We start from the raw sequence: 17,442 nt of genomic DNA on the forward strand, positions 1-17,442 counted from the left end.
TACCATCATAAAACCTTTATTTACTGTACAGGCAATGTTTTTAAGTTTAACATCAACATCATGTCATACAAGCGTAAACAGAAGTTTATCATCGTGTAAAAACAATCAAAACACTCTTTCAATATTCTCTTAACTTTTAGGAGGGTAATAAACTTGGTCAAATCTCATTTTTGAACATTAACTGTGACACAAATAGTAGCTAAACAGGCATTAGCAAGCTAGCTAGCAGCTAGCACAAGAGAATGTGTCAGTCAGTCAGTAATTCTGTCCGTCCGCTCGTCTGTCTGTCTGTCTGTCTATCTATCTATCTATCTATCTATCTATCTATCTATCTATCTATCTATCTATCTATCTCTGAGGTGCTTTTTGTTGTCTTTTTAATTAACTAAGAATTGTACAACTTATATGTCAGTTAAATTTCAAGGTACCATTGTATTTCTTGCATTTGGTATTAAATTGAGCACATCTTGTTTTTAATTGAGCAATAGTCACCGTTTCATAAATGTAGCTCATTTTAACTGCGTCACTTTAGCCATTAGCCTTGTCTCGCAAAAAAAAAAAAAAAACATACATTCTTCCAAAATGTTCATGTGAAGCTCATTGAACTAATCTCACTAATAACAGCACAGATAATACAAACAGGATAGCTTACATTTAAAATACAGTAAAACTATGGTTGAATCAAAATCATTGCTCATTTTTGACAGATAGTAAAACATCAAGTGAAAATGGGCTAAAAGTGAAGCAAAATGTGCAATTTACTTTTTGTATTTAAAAAAAAAAAGTGAAAATGGTAGATGATGTCAAGATTATTGTTTTTTTTACTCTAATACCACAAGATCTGACAGTTTACAGTCACTTTTTGAACATACACAAATACTGATGAATATAAATGCTAGTAGTTCTTACAACAATATGCCGATAATATTCATTCTTAAAACATGTTTTACATCATATCAAATCTCAGTTGGCTCATACTTCTACCAAACAATTAGGGACAACAAATGTGTAGTGGTTGCCTTCCATTATATACACAATATCATTAGTTTCAGCAACTTTCAATTTCCACAAGACCATCATATTTATTTGATATCATTTATTATTATTTTCATATTAGATTGTATGTTTTGTTTTGTTAACTCTATAGTCAAGTGTGTATTTTTCACAGATATGACTGTGCATTTTCTCTCTTCACCATGCAACCCCCCCAGGCTACGGATTGGCTAAAAAGCCTTACCAACAGTCATTTTCTTTTTTTTAAAATTAGTGTAGATAGATATTTTTGAAAACCTGTACAAATAATCAAACAAACAAAAAACTACTACTAATTCGATTCATATAAAAACGACAAAAGCTTCAAAAGCTCCACTGGGGTAAGACTTTAATAAAAGGAGGGCGAAAACAAACAAGTTATCTTAACAAACCAGATGTCTAAATTGTTTGTTTAGGTGCATCAGGTATAATTTAACAACTAGCACACAATTATGACATACTTGCAGCTGAATTTTTTTTTGCAGTTAAACTAGTTTCAAAACATCACATTTTAACTTTCACCATCCTCCCGACAAGCAGCCTCTTTTTTTTCCCCTAAAGGAGCAATATTTGCAGAGAAAACACCTTAATTGGAGTCTAATAGTCAGCCTCCCCATCCCTAGACAAGAAAAATAAACACTGCATGTCAAACGTGCTTTAGTGTTCTTGTACCACGGAGAAAACAGCCTGCGCTTTAAAATGAAGAATTGTGTGAATGACAGAAATTTCAACTAAAACATGCTTATATTATTATTTCACTATTTCCACTTGAAGTCTTTCAGTTGTACAATAAAATCTTCCATCTCTCAAGGAGTGAGATGGCTTCCAGATTGGAGCATTTGTCCATAAATACACAATGACACGTACGTAAGCTGTAACTATTGCAATGAAAGGGTAGGGCGCTACACTTGACATTTCTGATGATGTCATGTCTACTTGTCCATAAGAAAAACAACACATCGAAATGTTTCTGTTTAAAAAAAACAAAAAAAAAACACACACACACACACACACACATTCTGGGAACCGTTTCAACACATTAGACCAAATGATCAATTAATGGATTATTATGACAATGTTGACAATAATAATAATAATAATAACATTCCACAACTGACATTTTAAGAGTTAGTTTAATCCATGGATATAAAAGTAATTAATGGAAAGTAAACCAATGAAGACTAACTCATTCAGTGCCATTGACGCCTAATTTTTAATCATCTTTTGTTGTTTTTTTTTAATTGTGAGTTAACGAATGAAGTTATGCCATTACTTACAACTAATTTTAATCACCTGACGCCCTTAATTTTCAATTTTACAAAAGAAAAGATTTTTAAAACGATTATTAAAAATTAGGGGCGTCAAGCGATTAGAATTTGTAATGGTAATTAATCGCATGACTTTAATAGCTCACGATTAATCACACATTTTATATCTGTTCTAAATATACAATAAAAAAATTCTAGGTTTTCATACTCTTGTTAACAAAAGTGCAAAAAAAATGTTAAACTAATAGAAATAGTTCTAATGAATTTTTTGACGTCTATAGCCGTCAATGGTAATGAATGAGTTAATATTTATGATTTGTAATTGATTGGTTTTGGATACTTTTGGATGATGTCACATTGTATTGTACACTTGCGTACCAAACTGAAATAAATAACATGGGATGCTTGGTGGTAACAAGCACAAATCGGCCAATATGAAATTAATCACTTTTAGTATAAGTAAAAGATTAGTGAAGAATGATTTCAACTGGAATTGAATGGAAAGTTCAGTGCTCAGCAGTGAAAACAAAGCAATGTGCTCATAATCTGTTGAAACATCAACATGTCGTTTTGATGTAGCTTTCAGTATTAGCTAGTAGAGCTCATGATGTCAGTGGTTTGGGTTCAAGTGGTTAAAGATGGTGCTGAAGTTAAACAGAACTGGACTGGAAAGTGAAGTAACAATGCAAGGGCTTGGCCTATAAATAAAGTGGAACAGTCCAATGTTACCAACCTACTGTATATGTTGACATACATTATCTGTACAGTATATATTGTCCACTTAAGACTCATGAATATGATGTGCACTGTTGAAACGGGTCTTGGTCAATTAACCAACGGCACGTACTGTATAGTATACAAAAAAAAAGGTTTTGTCCATCACTGACTTCTGATGCGTGCTAAATTTTAAGTCCTTCCTTACAGACATCATGCAAGTGTATTTGAAACAGTGCCTCCATTTCATCATGTTGGGGCCAGGTCCAGAGTCCAGAGTCCAGACAACCACCCTAACATTTTTTTGGGGGGGGATAATCCCAACCGAGCATCCACCAATCTACCATTAACTTTCTCACAAATCCAGCTCCAGCTATGCTGGTCCTACTGTCCCCATTTGTCTTCATTTTCTCTTTTAGTTCCCCACAAGTTTCCTCCATCACTTCTGACGAGCGCGTAGGTCCCGCGGAGTCCGGTTCCGCTCACCAGAACTCTTGGTGCGGGCCTTCCTGGCGCTCTCCTGGGCCTGCCGATACTTCTCCACCATGCTCTTGTGCTTCCTCCTCAGCTTCTCGTTACACCACATCCTCTCGCAGTACTCCTCCACGTGGGGCAGGTTGGACGGGCCGACGGTCTGCATGATATCCTTGAACCACATACGTGACTGGCTGATGGGACTCAACCTGTTGTGTGAGCTGCAAGGCATCCAGTTCCTGTATCCTCCGGCCGATCTGTCTTTAAGTATGTCCGAAAGGCCGGTGTTGTCCCCTGCCATCAACTCGTCCAAGGTGTCGCCCTGGAGGACTTCAAGGGTAAGTCGGGCCAGGGTTTGGGTGAAGCCGTGCTCTCTGGAGCGGCAGATGTAGATGCCGGCATCTTGGTTGAGGAGGTGACGGAAGAGGAGGCCCTGCTCTGTCAACATCACCCGGTCGTCCATCTTGACCTGAGAATGGAGGAGAGGTTTTGATATTGTCAGTCAGGGTGTGTATTCTTCCACTGTTCTATCTGGACGTTGCAATTCTGTATCCTCATTGGCTGACTTTTTAGTCTTGACAATCATTGGCTGTTCACAGAACATTTTTCTGATGATAACAACAGATGAGCTTTCTCAGCTAGAATCTGCCATTAAATTGGTCAGTGTTTATATTCCTTTATTCTCACACTCTCCATACCTCAACACCAAGTCATTCTTGTGGTCTATTCATTCGTACCTCATTCTTCTCTCTTGTATGTCCCCCTAGCTCGTATTCCATACTTTAGGTCCTACGACCGTCCGGTGGTGCCAACACAAATACAGCAGCCTTGTCAGCGGCCCAGTGTTTATTTACGGGGAAACTGAGAGGGGTGCTAATGCCTCAAACGGCTGACTGAGGCGCTCGCTTTTGAATGATCGTTGTGGGCGTGGCCATATCATGTTCTAAGCACTGCCGCCGCCATTACGGTGATTTTAACTCTTCATGGCATGTGGTCAATAGTCTCAAACAAGACATTGTTTATTAAAAGAGAATTCTGCTTTCAAATATAATTGCTCAATTTCACCCATGTGTCAAGGCAAGCACGTGGCGACGTTGTACACCCATCTCAGATTTAAAGGCAAGCACTTGCCAGAAATTACACGGCACCCCGAATCTCAGCACCCCTTTGCACCTCTTCCTTCCTGCCATCATATGATATTAACTCGAATGCCACTTAGTCAAGGGCTGACATTTATTTTCCTATCAAAGTAGGTCAAAATGTTGTGTATTAGCGTCTTGGGGCTGCAATATATAAAAGGCCAATATATCCAAGCAGACGCCTGAAAAAAAAAAATTTAATGAAGAGATTCAAAAACAATGCTAAATTCAGAAAGAGGAATTGTTTGCGGTTTATAGCAAGAATGACCGCATATTTAATTTTCTCTGTATACCGATGGCTAGACTGTCAACAGCACGCCGTAATGCTCAGGTTTAATATGTTAACAGGACAGTCCTGATTGTACATGTACAACATTTGAACCCACCTCTTCCTTGCGGTCGTCACGCTGGACCAACCAGATGACAGAAGCTTGTGGGGAGCGGGGAACACATTCCAGAAAAGTGCTGTTGTTCTCAGCGCCGTACACCACCCGGTCCTCCATATCCTCCAGGTCCTCTGATTCCAGGCATAAACATTGGACATTTTGTTAAAGGAAGGAAAATAGGCAGTGTGTGTGTGAATGTGTGGTCGTATTTAGCAATAACAAACATGCTGCTGTAGCCCACTAGTCCGTATTTTGTACATGCTTTTCAGATTAAAAAGTTCCCAGCAGTTTTAACACTGTAAACTCAAACGTTCAAAATAATCAAATAGATTAAGTACACAGTACTCAAAGTTTATAAAAACCTTTAAAAAAAAATTAAGTTGGAGTAACTTTGTACGCTTTTATGGGTAACTTTTACAAATAATTTTGGATTAAATTGAACTATACTAGTTCTTGGGTATGGATAACCTAAAAACTGTTATTTCGTGATGAAAATCTTGTTTCTATTATTTCAAAAAAGGTCATATTTACAAATAAATTTAATTAAATTCAAATTAAAACCAAATTTTGTGTATGTGATGCAATATTTTATGTTTTGTTTTATATCTTGTGTATATGTTATGATAATTTATTTTACTTGTTAATTTGTAATTTCATTTTAGTCTTATTTTACTGTCCAGTTTACATTGTAAATGACAACCTGTTCTCAGTTTCCTTACCTGGTTAAAATAAATTAATAATAATTTATGTTAGATTATAAAAACATGCTCATATCAGGCGGCATGGTGGCTCCAAGTGCAGAGGTTGTGAGAACGAATCTGACCCTCCGGCCTTACTGGGGGGAGGTTGCATGTTTTCCACGTTCCTGCGCGGGTTTTCTCCGCGTACTCCAGTTTCCTCCCACATTCCGAAAAATATGCATGGTAGGTTAATTGAACACTCTTAATTGTCCCCAGGTTGTTCGTTTGTGTGTACCCTGCGATTGGCTGGCAACCAGTTGAGGGTGTACCCTGCCTACTTCCTGAAGATAGCTGGGATGGGCTCCAGCATTCCCACAACCTTCATGAGGATACATGGTTTGGACTTCTGTTAACTTAATCCAGTAGTTTTAAAACTAACATTGATAAATTAGTAACTGAGAATAATTGAGTTGCTGTAATCCCTTTATTTTAATTTTTTTAGTCCTGCTAATTTATTCGTGTTAACAGTGTGTACCCTATCTCACAAAAGTGAGTGCATACCTCACATTTTTGTAAATATCTTATTTTTTCCATGTCACTATAGCCAAAGTCACATTTACCACTAAAATTCTGGTCCAGACATTGCAGCACCGGGTTCCCGTGCCTTATGTCCTGCCTTCGGAAGCGACATTTACTGTTGGGGATGTAGCGAGCGCAGGACGAGCCATCCCAGGCGCAGTAAGGGTCTCGGGCCAGGCAGCACTCGGCGCAAGCCTTCCCGTAGGTCTCGCAGCGATGAAGCTTCACTTGAGCCACGCCGGCCGGGGAGCCCACAAACAGGGCTTGCTGATGAACAGAGGAAGGGATCGACAATGTCAGCATCGGGCCCCGTAATTGGGCTGTTTGTTTGAGATTTCTTGGATGATTTTATACACTAAGTATAAAGTGCATCGGATTATAAGGCGCACATTCAACGAATGCCCTATTGAAAAACGTTTTTCATATATATGGCGCACCGCATTATAAGGCGCATAGAATAGAAGGATACTAGCGGCTGGGGTAGCGTTAAGCATCCACTATATGGCGCTTACTTACCAATATTGATCCACATATAAAGCGCATCGGATTATAAAGGCTATAAAATGAAAGGATTTTAGGTGTGCCTTATAGTGCGGAAAATACGGTAGTTGCCATATTTATTGCGTCACCAAGAAAGATTTTATTTATTTATTATTACAATTATATTTTTATTTTATTAAATAAATTGTATTATAATATTATTTATTATTTTATTTATTATTTTATTAAGAGACGGCAGAAGAGTTGGTGAGCATAAAATAATGAACTGTTTTGAACTTTGGCTTTTTGCAGCACTTATTCCAGACAGATCATCCACAACAAAAATAGTTAAGAGAAAAATAAAATCATGTGCAATCAACAGCTAACGTATTTATATAACTTATTTAGTTATTAAAGGCTTTATGTTAAGGACGTTTTGACCTTGGAATGGATTAGTTCTGAAATCGAACCTGAGAGGTTTCCGAATAAATTAGAAGTTGAGGAGACTTGATGAAACACAGATGTGAACTTACTCTTTTGACTGATATATCCATTGATGTAATTGAGGTTGGCACCTGCAATGATGACGGTAAAGAATGCTTAAGAAACAATGTGGCATTTTGGGAGGATAATAACGGGACTAAATTGAAATCAAACACACTTTAAAAACTTGCAGCTCTTCCAATGTGACTTCTTCCATTTCCAGGCTGTTTCCTCCGTGAAGAGCGATGACCTTCAAGACCGTACCAACATCTTAAAGAGAAGCAAACGCATCATTCAAGTTCTGGATCTCATTTTGCTCTGGTCCAATGTCTTCATTCAATAAAAAGATGAATGGCCAGCTGGAAAAGAGCAAACACGTTAATTTACCCGTGCTGATGAACATGACGTCATACTGCCCGTCCTCTGCCTCAACGCGGTCCACCACGATTTGTTTGAGCCTGTAAGGAACGTTGGCCTTGGCGAGCACGGGTTGGCGTAATGCGGGCTGTACCGGTCGCCACATCAGAGGGTGGCTGCGGGCAAACTGGAGCACGTGGTCGGGGAAGTCTTTGGTGCTGCCAAACTCCCTGCCGGGCTGGTTGGTGATTTTACTGGGACACTGAACAAACACGAGAGAGGCAAGAATACCGCAATGATTGGAACCAGCTCAGGTCCTTACAGTGTGGTCCATTTGCAGTGCTTTAGAAAATCTTATGACAGCATGTGGCCTTTTGATTGAAAGGCAATCAGTCCAGGGTGTACAGTAGTTTTCCTTTTTCCTGAAGTCAGCTGGGATAGGCTCTAGCTACCCTTGACCCAGTATAGAAAATGGCTTGGTAGGTGGATGGATGCATTCACTATCAAAAATGATTGTGTTCAAACTGTTTTTTAAAACCAAAATATGTCAGCAAAAATAAGGGTCTTTTTTTTTAATGAGTCATTGCCTGCCAGAAATGCTGTCTTCTCCTCTGTTAGATTTTTTTATCCTGAAAGATTTCGGTTTGAGGCTGAGGCTGAGGCACGTCCATCATATCTCCTTATTCGGCTGTCAAAAGCCAGCAGGGATGAAAAGCAGACGGCCCACATTCCGGTTTGTTTTCATTCCAGAAAACTTTGATTAACTCGCCGTGTTTATCTTGGATGTATCTCAATGCATTCTGAACATGTTCCGGTGCACAGACAACTTTGATTCAACAAGGCCTTCGCATTAAACTTCATTATTATCCAATTTTGTCAAACGTAACAGTCTGTCATGGCTAATAATTCTAGAGCAGTTTTAATAACTATTAATCTTACTTGTACTTACTTATCAAGATATATAAACATCACTACTTTTTTTTTTTTTTTTTAGTGTCTTGATGTCTGACTGCGCTGACATTTATTAAAGTGTATAATGTTGGCATTTGGCCTTTCATCCACAAACTCCACCAGTGAAAGACTTTTGCATGTTTATACAAACAAACAAAGATACGCGACTTGTCGTAATGGAATTATGTCATAATATGCATCTCATTTATAGTCTTATTTTTCTGGATCGTTTATTTTTATTTTTATTTTTAAACATCATATTCAAGGGTTATAGGTCTAGCTCCACTTCACTATAACACCTTTATGTGATTTATCTTTTTTACCAGGGTCGGACTGGGACTCATTTTCAGCCCTGGAGAGCTCAGACCGGCCCACTTTAATTCACATTTTAATGAACATACACAATTTTACACTTTTGTGTATCAATGTAAAATAGACAAGCCTTCTCTCCAACTATATTCATATTGCATTTGATCAAAAATGTAATTCACGAAAGAACGCTCTTACAGGAGCACGGTCTTTGTTTATTTGAACAAGTATGTGAACATAAAATGGGCAAAAAAATTGACAAAATTAAACCAATAAGCAAATGTACATTAAATGGGATAAGACATTTTACACTTCACAAGACACATTTACCAAATGAAGTTAAACCAGCAAGATTAAGGCAGCCAACACTGTACTTCCTGTTAGTACTCTTATTTTGAAATGTGTTCACACCACTTCTGGTGCACACTACTGAGCTGACTGACGCTAACTTGAAGAGAGCAACGGTAATCATAGGAGGCTTTCCCATCATGCTTGTCGCTGTTACTAGTAACACTTGTGATTGTGTTTTGCCTCTTTTATGCGTTATTTTTGTACAGACAAGGTAGTAGGCAGTCAGTCAGTACTATATTTAATATAACGACCTGTAAGGGTAATTGGAGTTGCAGTAGATTGGCAATGAGATTGGCAACATAAGATGACATGGATACTCTTTATTTGTGGGCTGATTATGTGTGAGGGTTTCTGCCTGCCAATTCGCGGCCCAAAATATAGGCTGGCCCACCGGGAATTGTCCCGGCTCACCAAATGGCCCAGTCAGGGCCTGTTTTCTACCATTTGAGCTTGGTATTTTGCCTTAAATAAGCTTATTTTAAATAATTCCCTCATTAATTTTGTACCGCTTAACGTGTTAAAGGTCACTGGTGAGCTGACCCAACTGATTTTGAGAGTGGGACAAGGTACACACTGGACTTTTCATTAGTAAATCACAAGTTACCTACAGACGGAATTTTTTTTTAAATCACATTCACACCTGTGAACAATTTAGAGTCTTCAATGAACCAACCATGCTTTTTTTGTGTGGGACACATGACGGGGAGAGGTTTCAAATACAGAATCTTGTTGCTGGGAAGCGCCATCATGCTGTCACTAATAAATAATTCTCTTTTAGTGTGGCAAATGTGTAATAGCCTTATTTTAAAAAAAAACAACAACAACTCTGCTGTCACACAATCAACAATCTGATTATGGGATGCTTTGCCGCTGTGTAAAACCACAAACAATTGTGACTGAAATGATAGGAATTTTGTGTAAAACAGATCATCTGTGTTGCTCCTCACTCCTTGGTCCTTAGACACTTTGTTTGCCTGCAAAGCGAATACACTGGCGTATCTGCAACTATGTCATATAATATATCAATCAGTTCCGACTGACTGCAAATGAGGTGTCATGTGATTGTGAGTAGTTGTGTTTATGTGTTGGAATTGAAATGACAGCGATGTGGTTGAAAGGCCCTGGAGCACACACAATGATCACAGCTGCACGATGTAAGTTTACTTTACCCATATCAAACCTTTCTACACCTCATTTGCAATGTTGCATAACCACCCGCCACCCACTCTGCACTTCTCCACAGTGGCACAGATCGAGTGGCCCTTATACAAATGTAATGCTTACACAAGAGCTAACTTTTACATGTCAACTGCTAAATGTGTTGGGGGCACAATGCCAGTAAATGTGCGGAATGAAAATGGTTATTATACTGATGATTCAATAGTTATTTTTTTACACTCAAAGTAATGAGAAAGTAATGAGCGATTGCTTTTTGTGTTTATATTCTGTTGTGTAAGTAGGACATCCATGTGCTCAAGTGGGTCGAGAAAAAAACATTTAAGCAATTAAAACATCACCTACAGAGCAAATTTGGCACGTTTTGTAATCATGTTTATTCCAAAAATGGGACTGAGTTACTTACCACTCCCGGTCTGGGGTAAGGGACCCTGCCTTCGTAGGCACCCCACTGGTAATCTGGACCCTCTTTATGAGCAAATGGCCCGTTAAATGCCTCTCTGATGTCAGCCATGCGATAAACACATACCGCAAAACCCTGGAATACATTACTGGCGAGGAGAGAGAGAGAAAAAAATCCTCTTAAAGTACAGTAGAAAGCAGAAACTTGAAAATGTATTGTGTGAGAGTGATGGAAATGTCAAGGAAATCAATGTCAAAATCAAAATGTTTAGAACATTTCATGTAATGTACCTGATTGTGCTAAAGATTGCATAAATATCTGGATTCCTCTCATCCTTGGTCCTCAGCAAGAAAACATCCTCTGTTTAGGTCAAAAGAAAAGTGTAAATTAAGGATGGATTGAAGCTCGTGCAGTCGGTCAATTGGTAAGTAAGGTGTGACTGACCCAGTTGGTTGAAGTGCGTATCAATACCATGAGGTCCCGGGACAGAACAAACCAGTCTGGCTTTGATGAAGGTGCTCCACTTATTCACCAGCACCCTCTGGCCTCCAACATCATTCTGCCATCAACAAAAAAGCAGACACAGAATCTATGAAATAATCAAACGCAATTGAATTTGAGAAGCTCCAACAATTTCACATGGGTGAGAAAAGACTCAACGAACCCTTAACAAGACTCAACTAGTCAAGTTTAGAGAGGGAGTATCATTACCACAGTGGCCGAGGAATTTCCAGTTGTTCTGTAACAAGGCATGTACAGACATGCAATGATCACCACTGTGCGGGAAAATCTGCATGTCCTTTGATCTATATTTAAACCAAAAGCACCATCTACAGGAGTGAATAAATAAATAAATCGCAAGTGCTTCGTGAAGCTTCATTTTCCCATCACTAACTTTTGAGAGAAAGATCACACAAGAAGAAATACACATTTGGAGTCTGATCAAGTCAGCTGGACTCGAAGGTTAAATAGTTCTTCTTGCCCAGTCTCCAAGGTATTGCTAACACTGTGTGTGCATATTTTCATTTGTTTTCCAGTTTGCGTACCTACATATTTGTGTGCGCTGCATGTAGCGTGAACGAATGTAAAAGATCCCGCAGAGCGTATGGTGATTGTGGATGTGAAATGTGACAGCTGTGTGTGCTTTGGAAGGAGAACGACTTCATTTTGTTGTAAATGTTTTAAAGGTTTTTATTTCCCTTTAGGGAAATGTCAACATTTGAAAGCTCACAAGAGAGTTTGGTTTTCTGGCCCTATAACCAATTGCTCTCTCTAGAGTTCTCTTGATCATCATGTGTCTGTTTCTATGCATGAGCGTGACACTACACTGTATATCACAAGGGAGGTTTTGGCTAACATTCGAAATTTGAGGCCCGACGGGGATCAACCAGGAAATAAGAAAGCCCAAAAAAGTGATCCTGGCTTCGAGTTCACAATTCAAAAATCACTTCCCTTGCAGATGTTTTGTTCCTAAGGGCTAGATTAGGCTGTGTACACCTGACCACCGGGTCTTCGTTACTTTACCCTAAACACACAAGGCAGATGGTTTGGTTCAAAGAAATTATGTGGGAAAGAGACACACACACACTTCTGACTGTTTAGTTGTTGTTTCTTAAATCAAAACATCTGCAAGCTACTTATTTTTAAGGGTAATGATATAATATGAGTTGGAAATGACATTTCAAGGCACAGTCAATGATCCATAGCGTCATTTAGTGGTGAACTCAGGTTTTTTTTTTGAGTACTAAATTCAGAGGCGGCCACCTCCACTTTTTTTTGCGCCAGCTCCAGCCTAAGTGACTGATAATGAATGAATACTTAAACATGACAATAGTCATATTTTTATTGAAAAATTATTATTATTATTATTGAAACATGGAATTATTATATGTTGCCTGTAAAAAATGAAAGTGAATTTACATAATAACTGCGCGTCATGGCGCATGGTCAGGATTAGGGATGTTCGATACCACTTTTTTCCCAATCAATACGAAACTCTTGAGTAATCACTGCTACTGATACCAAATACCGATACCACTAGTAAATAAAATTCCCCACGCATAAATGACAGATAAATTTAAAGAAAGACCTATATATTCCAATATATTATTTTTTTCATAAAATTCTATGACGTTAATGGCAACTTTTTATTCATATAATTTCTAATTTCTTGTCCCTGATCGTAAAAACGGCCGCAGGAGGGTGGCCGATAATGGTATCGGTCACCGCTGCGAGTACCGATACCTTAGAATAAGACGGTATCGGTAGTCACCCATCACCTCTGCCTCAATTTGAGCCAGAAAAAAAACCCTGTAAACTAATTTTTCATTCATTTTAAAAATTAACTATTTATGTCAAAAGTATACAAAGAAATATGATGTATTGCATAATTATTATTTTTTTTAAATATAATCTCAAGTCTAGTAATCACTAATTATTTTACATGGCTGTAGTCGGATTTTATAGAGGCTGCCATCTTTGCCCAAACGACAACTTCACGAATGTAGTTAGTCCTGGTGGTGCTTGCATCAAACGGACCGAATGGCTCTCACATGCTTTTATTAGCTTTTTTTTTTTTTTCTGTTTCATTAACTAGCTTCTCCCGCTAGCCGCCCTTGTTAGCCACAAGGGGCTCCGACGAACTCCCGCTAGCCGCTTTTTTTAGCTGCTCCGGCTAAATCCGTCTCGCTCTGTATTTTGTCGTCGCTCGCCGGTATGGTAGGATTGCAAAGTGTGGTCTCTCTGAGCCACCGTACTGTGCATGCTTGCTTCTAAATGCATGCATTTCGGCTGCATTCTATGCTAAAGCGACATCGAGTGGTCACTTATTACACACTGCGTCTTTAACTTTTGGGGATCATTGTGGTATATTTATAGTTGAGTTAGTAAAGGCAATTTTAAACATTTTTAGGGTGGCATCAATTTTTTTGCTATTCACGGAGGAATTTTGTAATGAAAAAACTCACCGCACACACTCGTCCAACACGTGTGTGAATGGCCTCCTCCCTGTCTCCCGCCTCTGTCGCCTTCTCAGTGAAGAAGAAATACACTTTGTCATCGTCTCTGTCGTCGTTGTCTGGGATGAGGTGCGCTGCTACAAACTTTGGGTCTAGAGAAAGGGTTCATAACAAGAGTTTAGGGATTTGTTTTTGGGATTGGTCACGAGGCTCTATTTTCAAAAATTACATTGTTTTGTTTCCTTTGTGATTTGTGAAAATAAAGAGAGACAAAATACAATTAATAATAAAAACATCTGTTCATTAACTTGAGTGTTTGTCTTTTGCTTTGATCCCATCAGCAAATGAAATATTACTCTTGTGGGGGATGCGGTGGCATTAAATAATGGGTGAACCGGCTAATACATGTATCCTATGTATTAATTACAACAGTTTGTCCAATTGTTTGTTTGTGCATGGTTTGCACAGTATTTTTCTCAAACCATTCTTTTTTTTAGGAGTGTCCTTATATAGCATTTGATCACATTCACTCATTCCCGCACACATTCATGCACCAATGGGATGCTGCTGCCATGGAAGGCGCTGTCAGGTCCACTGGGAACAAATTAGGGTTCAGTATCTTGCTGATTTGCATCGTTTTCATTCTTCTTCTACACATTTGTTGTTGTTGTTTGACTTTCGGCTTAGTCCCTGTTGTACTATTTTTTTCATGAATCATATTTAATTGGTGTAGCTGAGAAATGGCGAGAAATGAAAATATCTATCAAATGCAGTCAGATCAGATTGTAGCTTGTAATTAGATATTCACTCATTCTTTCCGAAGATGAAGAATTGTCAAAGTCTTGTTGAAAGCCTGCATTTTCCATTGCTGCAATGAAAGACAGACTGATAAAACATTACCATGAAGGATTTTATGGTCAGTCTCCGTCCTCATGGTGGAGCGACCTCCCATACTTCTGAAGATCACAGAGTCTCTTCCCAAGAAATCTGCTGTCAGTCCTGTAAATAACTCCCCACCTACAAAGAGAGGAAAGGAGTGAAACAAAGGCAAATAGTCAAGAGGAAGAAATCTACCACAATGAGGAAATCGTTGGTGACATTTCAACATTGTGGTCCAGGCTTATGACATCGAACTATGGAAGGAAACACATCCGATAGGGAGCTTAACTGCGAGAGACCTCCAAAGCCCGCCCTTTAACATACTTTTGAGTGTGCATCCTCTACTGAGACCATGCGAGACAGACTAACTTTACACAACTCGGGGGGGGGAGAAGAAATAAAATACAGAAATACCCTAAGCGATCATGTCTGGAGAATTAGAAGCCTTTAGTAACACAGCGTGAGAAACAGCTCTGTTTGTGTGTCACTACATCGTCAGAAAATGAAAAGGTGGAAGCAAAAAACAACACAAACCCAAAACGGGCTTAGAGACTTCTTCTGTTTGTTTACAGTCAATCAATCTTTGTTTAATGCAGAGGTGTCAAATTCATATTAGCTCAGGGGCCACATGGAGGAAAATATATTACCAAGTGGGCCGGATCGATGAAATCATGATATATAACGTAAAAACAATCGGCGTCAATTATACACATATTGTTTGCTATTTGAGGACAAGCCTTAAATTGCAGGACTAAACTGTGAATATATTGTTCCAAAAAAATAACACAAATGCAAATAGACCGAGGCAACACTTTGCTCGTATGAGTTCCAGGCGTGTTATATCTACCTGTTTTGCATATATATTGTTCCCAGAATGCATTGTGTGACGCAGTTAATAAAGTTATATGTGTTTGTGTTACCAGTAGTTGAATGTGTGTCGTATTTAGCATGTTTATGTTTGATTTAAGTTGGTCTGTTTTATTTTTATTTTATTTTTTTTAAAAAAACGTAACTTTATGTTATGTGTAAAATAATGACATCCAGGGCAATTCCATGAACAATTTGCATTGCTCATCTGAGGATTGCTTGCGGAATTACAAATTTATATGTTTTGCTTGTGGCTGGCTGATTAATTGGTCTGACATTACCCGTTTTTTTTTTACAAAATAATCTCACAAATTGGATGAAACCCCTTTGCGGGCTATAGGCTTGACACCCCTGTTTAAACAGATGAGCAGCAAAATTAAAAACATATTTGAAAAATTCATTAGAAAAAAAAATCCAAAATATTTCTTAACAAAAAACAATGATGACTATATAGTGGTATTTTAAATCCTTTGCACAATGTAGACTCAGTAAAATGCAAAAGACCACTATTTTGCGTTCATGTGTGAAAGTAAACTGTAAAATGCTGTTAATTAAAGTTTTTTTTTTTTAATGTTGTGTTTGTTATTTTAAGGACATTTCATGGTGTGCATGCATGACAGATCCATTTTGGTTGATGTTGACATTTGACAAATTACAATGTGAAAAGGGCAGACAGGATTTGTGATTTTATATTCTTTGTTTTCAAAATAAAAGTTTTTTTTTGTTTTGTTTTTACGTTTTATATGCAATAGTGGCGTGAAAAGTCACAGACTAGAAATGAGCTCAAAACAGTCCAGAGTTTAATCATTGTATTACCATGCAAGACCATTTTGATTCTCAATCTTGTCATGAGATTGTGTTAGTCCATCTTTTCGGAATTCTAATTATAATGATTACAGAGACCAAGCTGTTGCATTTATATACTATTTAAAAGTCCTTTATTGGACTGTTAAGAGATTATCCTCAAACTTGTAAAATGGGATCCATGTCGTTTAACTCAAGAGAAGTACAATGTAAATTTGTCAGCTCAGTGTAAACAGGCCATCAAGGATTGGAAGTTGGCCCATCGGAGGCCAGCCAGCAGGTTGATGATTGGATTTCTAAAAGACATCTGGGTCAAAGGCTAGTCATTGGAGAACCAGACTGGGACTGAGCCACTTGAAAAACCACTGAGGGATTACCCTCCAGAGAAATCCACTACATGGGCCTCATTTATAAAGCAGAGCACAAAATCCCGGCTAGAAGGAATAAGTGGCCAAAAAGATGAATCCCATTTATATAATCAAGAATACACAAACCAGCAGATGTTACCCTAATAAATCACGTCAACCTGGAAATGCGCACACATGTAACACATGTATACTTCTCCTCGCCCACATGCAGCTCGGAGAGAAGACAGACTGACAATATTTCGTAAATGTAAGAGGATCCCAAACAGCAAGAGCCCTGTGGTCATGTTAAATGTACTTTAGTGCTGAGTAAGCTTTCCCCCACCATTAGTGTTCCAAAAACCAACATCCTCTTCCAACAATGGACTTCATTCACCAACAGTTCTTACAAATAACTGTTTGCCCAATTTTTACTCATTTGCATCTCCATGAAGAATGTGGCATATAGCCTACATAAATGTGGGTTTTCTTACAAACATCCCAAAATCAAGCACGCAGAACAGTTGAGCTGAATCCAGTGGAAACTCGAAATTCAATAGCTTTGGATCAAAATGAAAGGAAAAATACGTCTTTAAAATCACGCAAAAAAAAAATCACCATCTCTGTGTACAACTTGGCATTAAGGCCATGCAGTGAGCAAAAGAAGATGGACATACCGCTGAATGTGCTAGCAAAAGGAAGGTTGGGGTCATGCGGGACCCTCCCTCGTCCATTCTCCACATTATTAGGGTCCATAGTGAAGACATGCTGTGGGAGATACAAACACAATGTTGAATTGGTCAATTCTG

General features: G+C 38.4%; 1 protein-coding gene across 1 annotated transcript in view; it reads right to left on the minus strand.

The window, feature by feature from the left end:
- Window positions 1-17,442, minus strand: part of sema3bl (sema domain, immunoglobulin domain (Ig), short basic domain, secreted, (semaphorin) 3bl) — a 54,341-nt gene continuing 36,899 nt past the window's right edge. The window contains exons 5-16 of the mRNA XM_077576926.1: window positions 17,311-17,401; window positions 14,640-14,756; window positions 13,749-13,891; window positions 11,227-11,341; window positions 11,073-11,142; window positions 10,786-10,930; window positions 7,623-7,854; window positions 7,414-7,505; window positions 7,286-7,327; window positions 6,314-6,539; window positions 5,014-5,144; window positions 1-3,957 (exon numbers count right to left, since the gene is read on the minus strand). Of these exons, the coding sequence (XP_077433052.1) occupies window positions 3,454-3,957; window positions 5,014-5,144; window positions 6,314-6,539; window positions 7,286-7,327; window positions 7,414-7,505; window positions 7,623-7,854; window positions 10,786-10,930; window positions 11,073-11,142; window positions 11,227-11,341; window positions 13,749-13,891; window positions 14,640-14,756; window positions 17,311-17,401 (1,908 nt within the window). The 3' untranslated portion in view covers window positions 1-3,453. The remainder of the gene's footprint in view (window positions 3,958-5,013; window positions 5,145-6,313; window positions 6,540-7,285; window positions 7,328-7,413; window positions 7,506-7,622; window positions 7,855-10,785; window positions 10,931-11,072; window positions 11,143-11,226; window positions 11,342-13,748; window positions 13,892-14,639; window positions 14,757-17,310; window positions 17,402-17,442) is intronic.

Source organism: Vanacampus margaritifer, chromosome 1 (assembly GCF_051991255.1).
Source record: "Vanacampus margaritifer isolate UIUO_Vmar chromosome 1, RoL_Vmar_1.0, whole genome shotgun sequence".
NCBI classification, from domain to species: Eukaryota; Metazoa; Chordata; class Actinopteri; order Syngnathiformes; family Syngnathidae; genus Vanacampus; species Vanacampus margaritifer.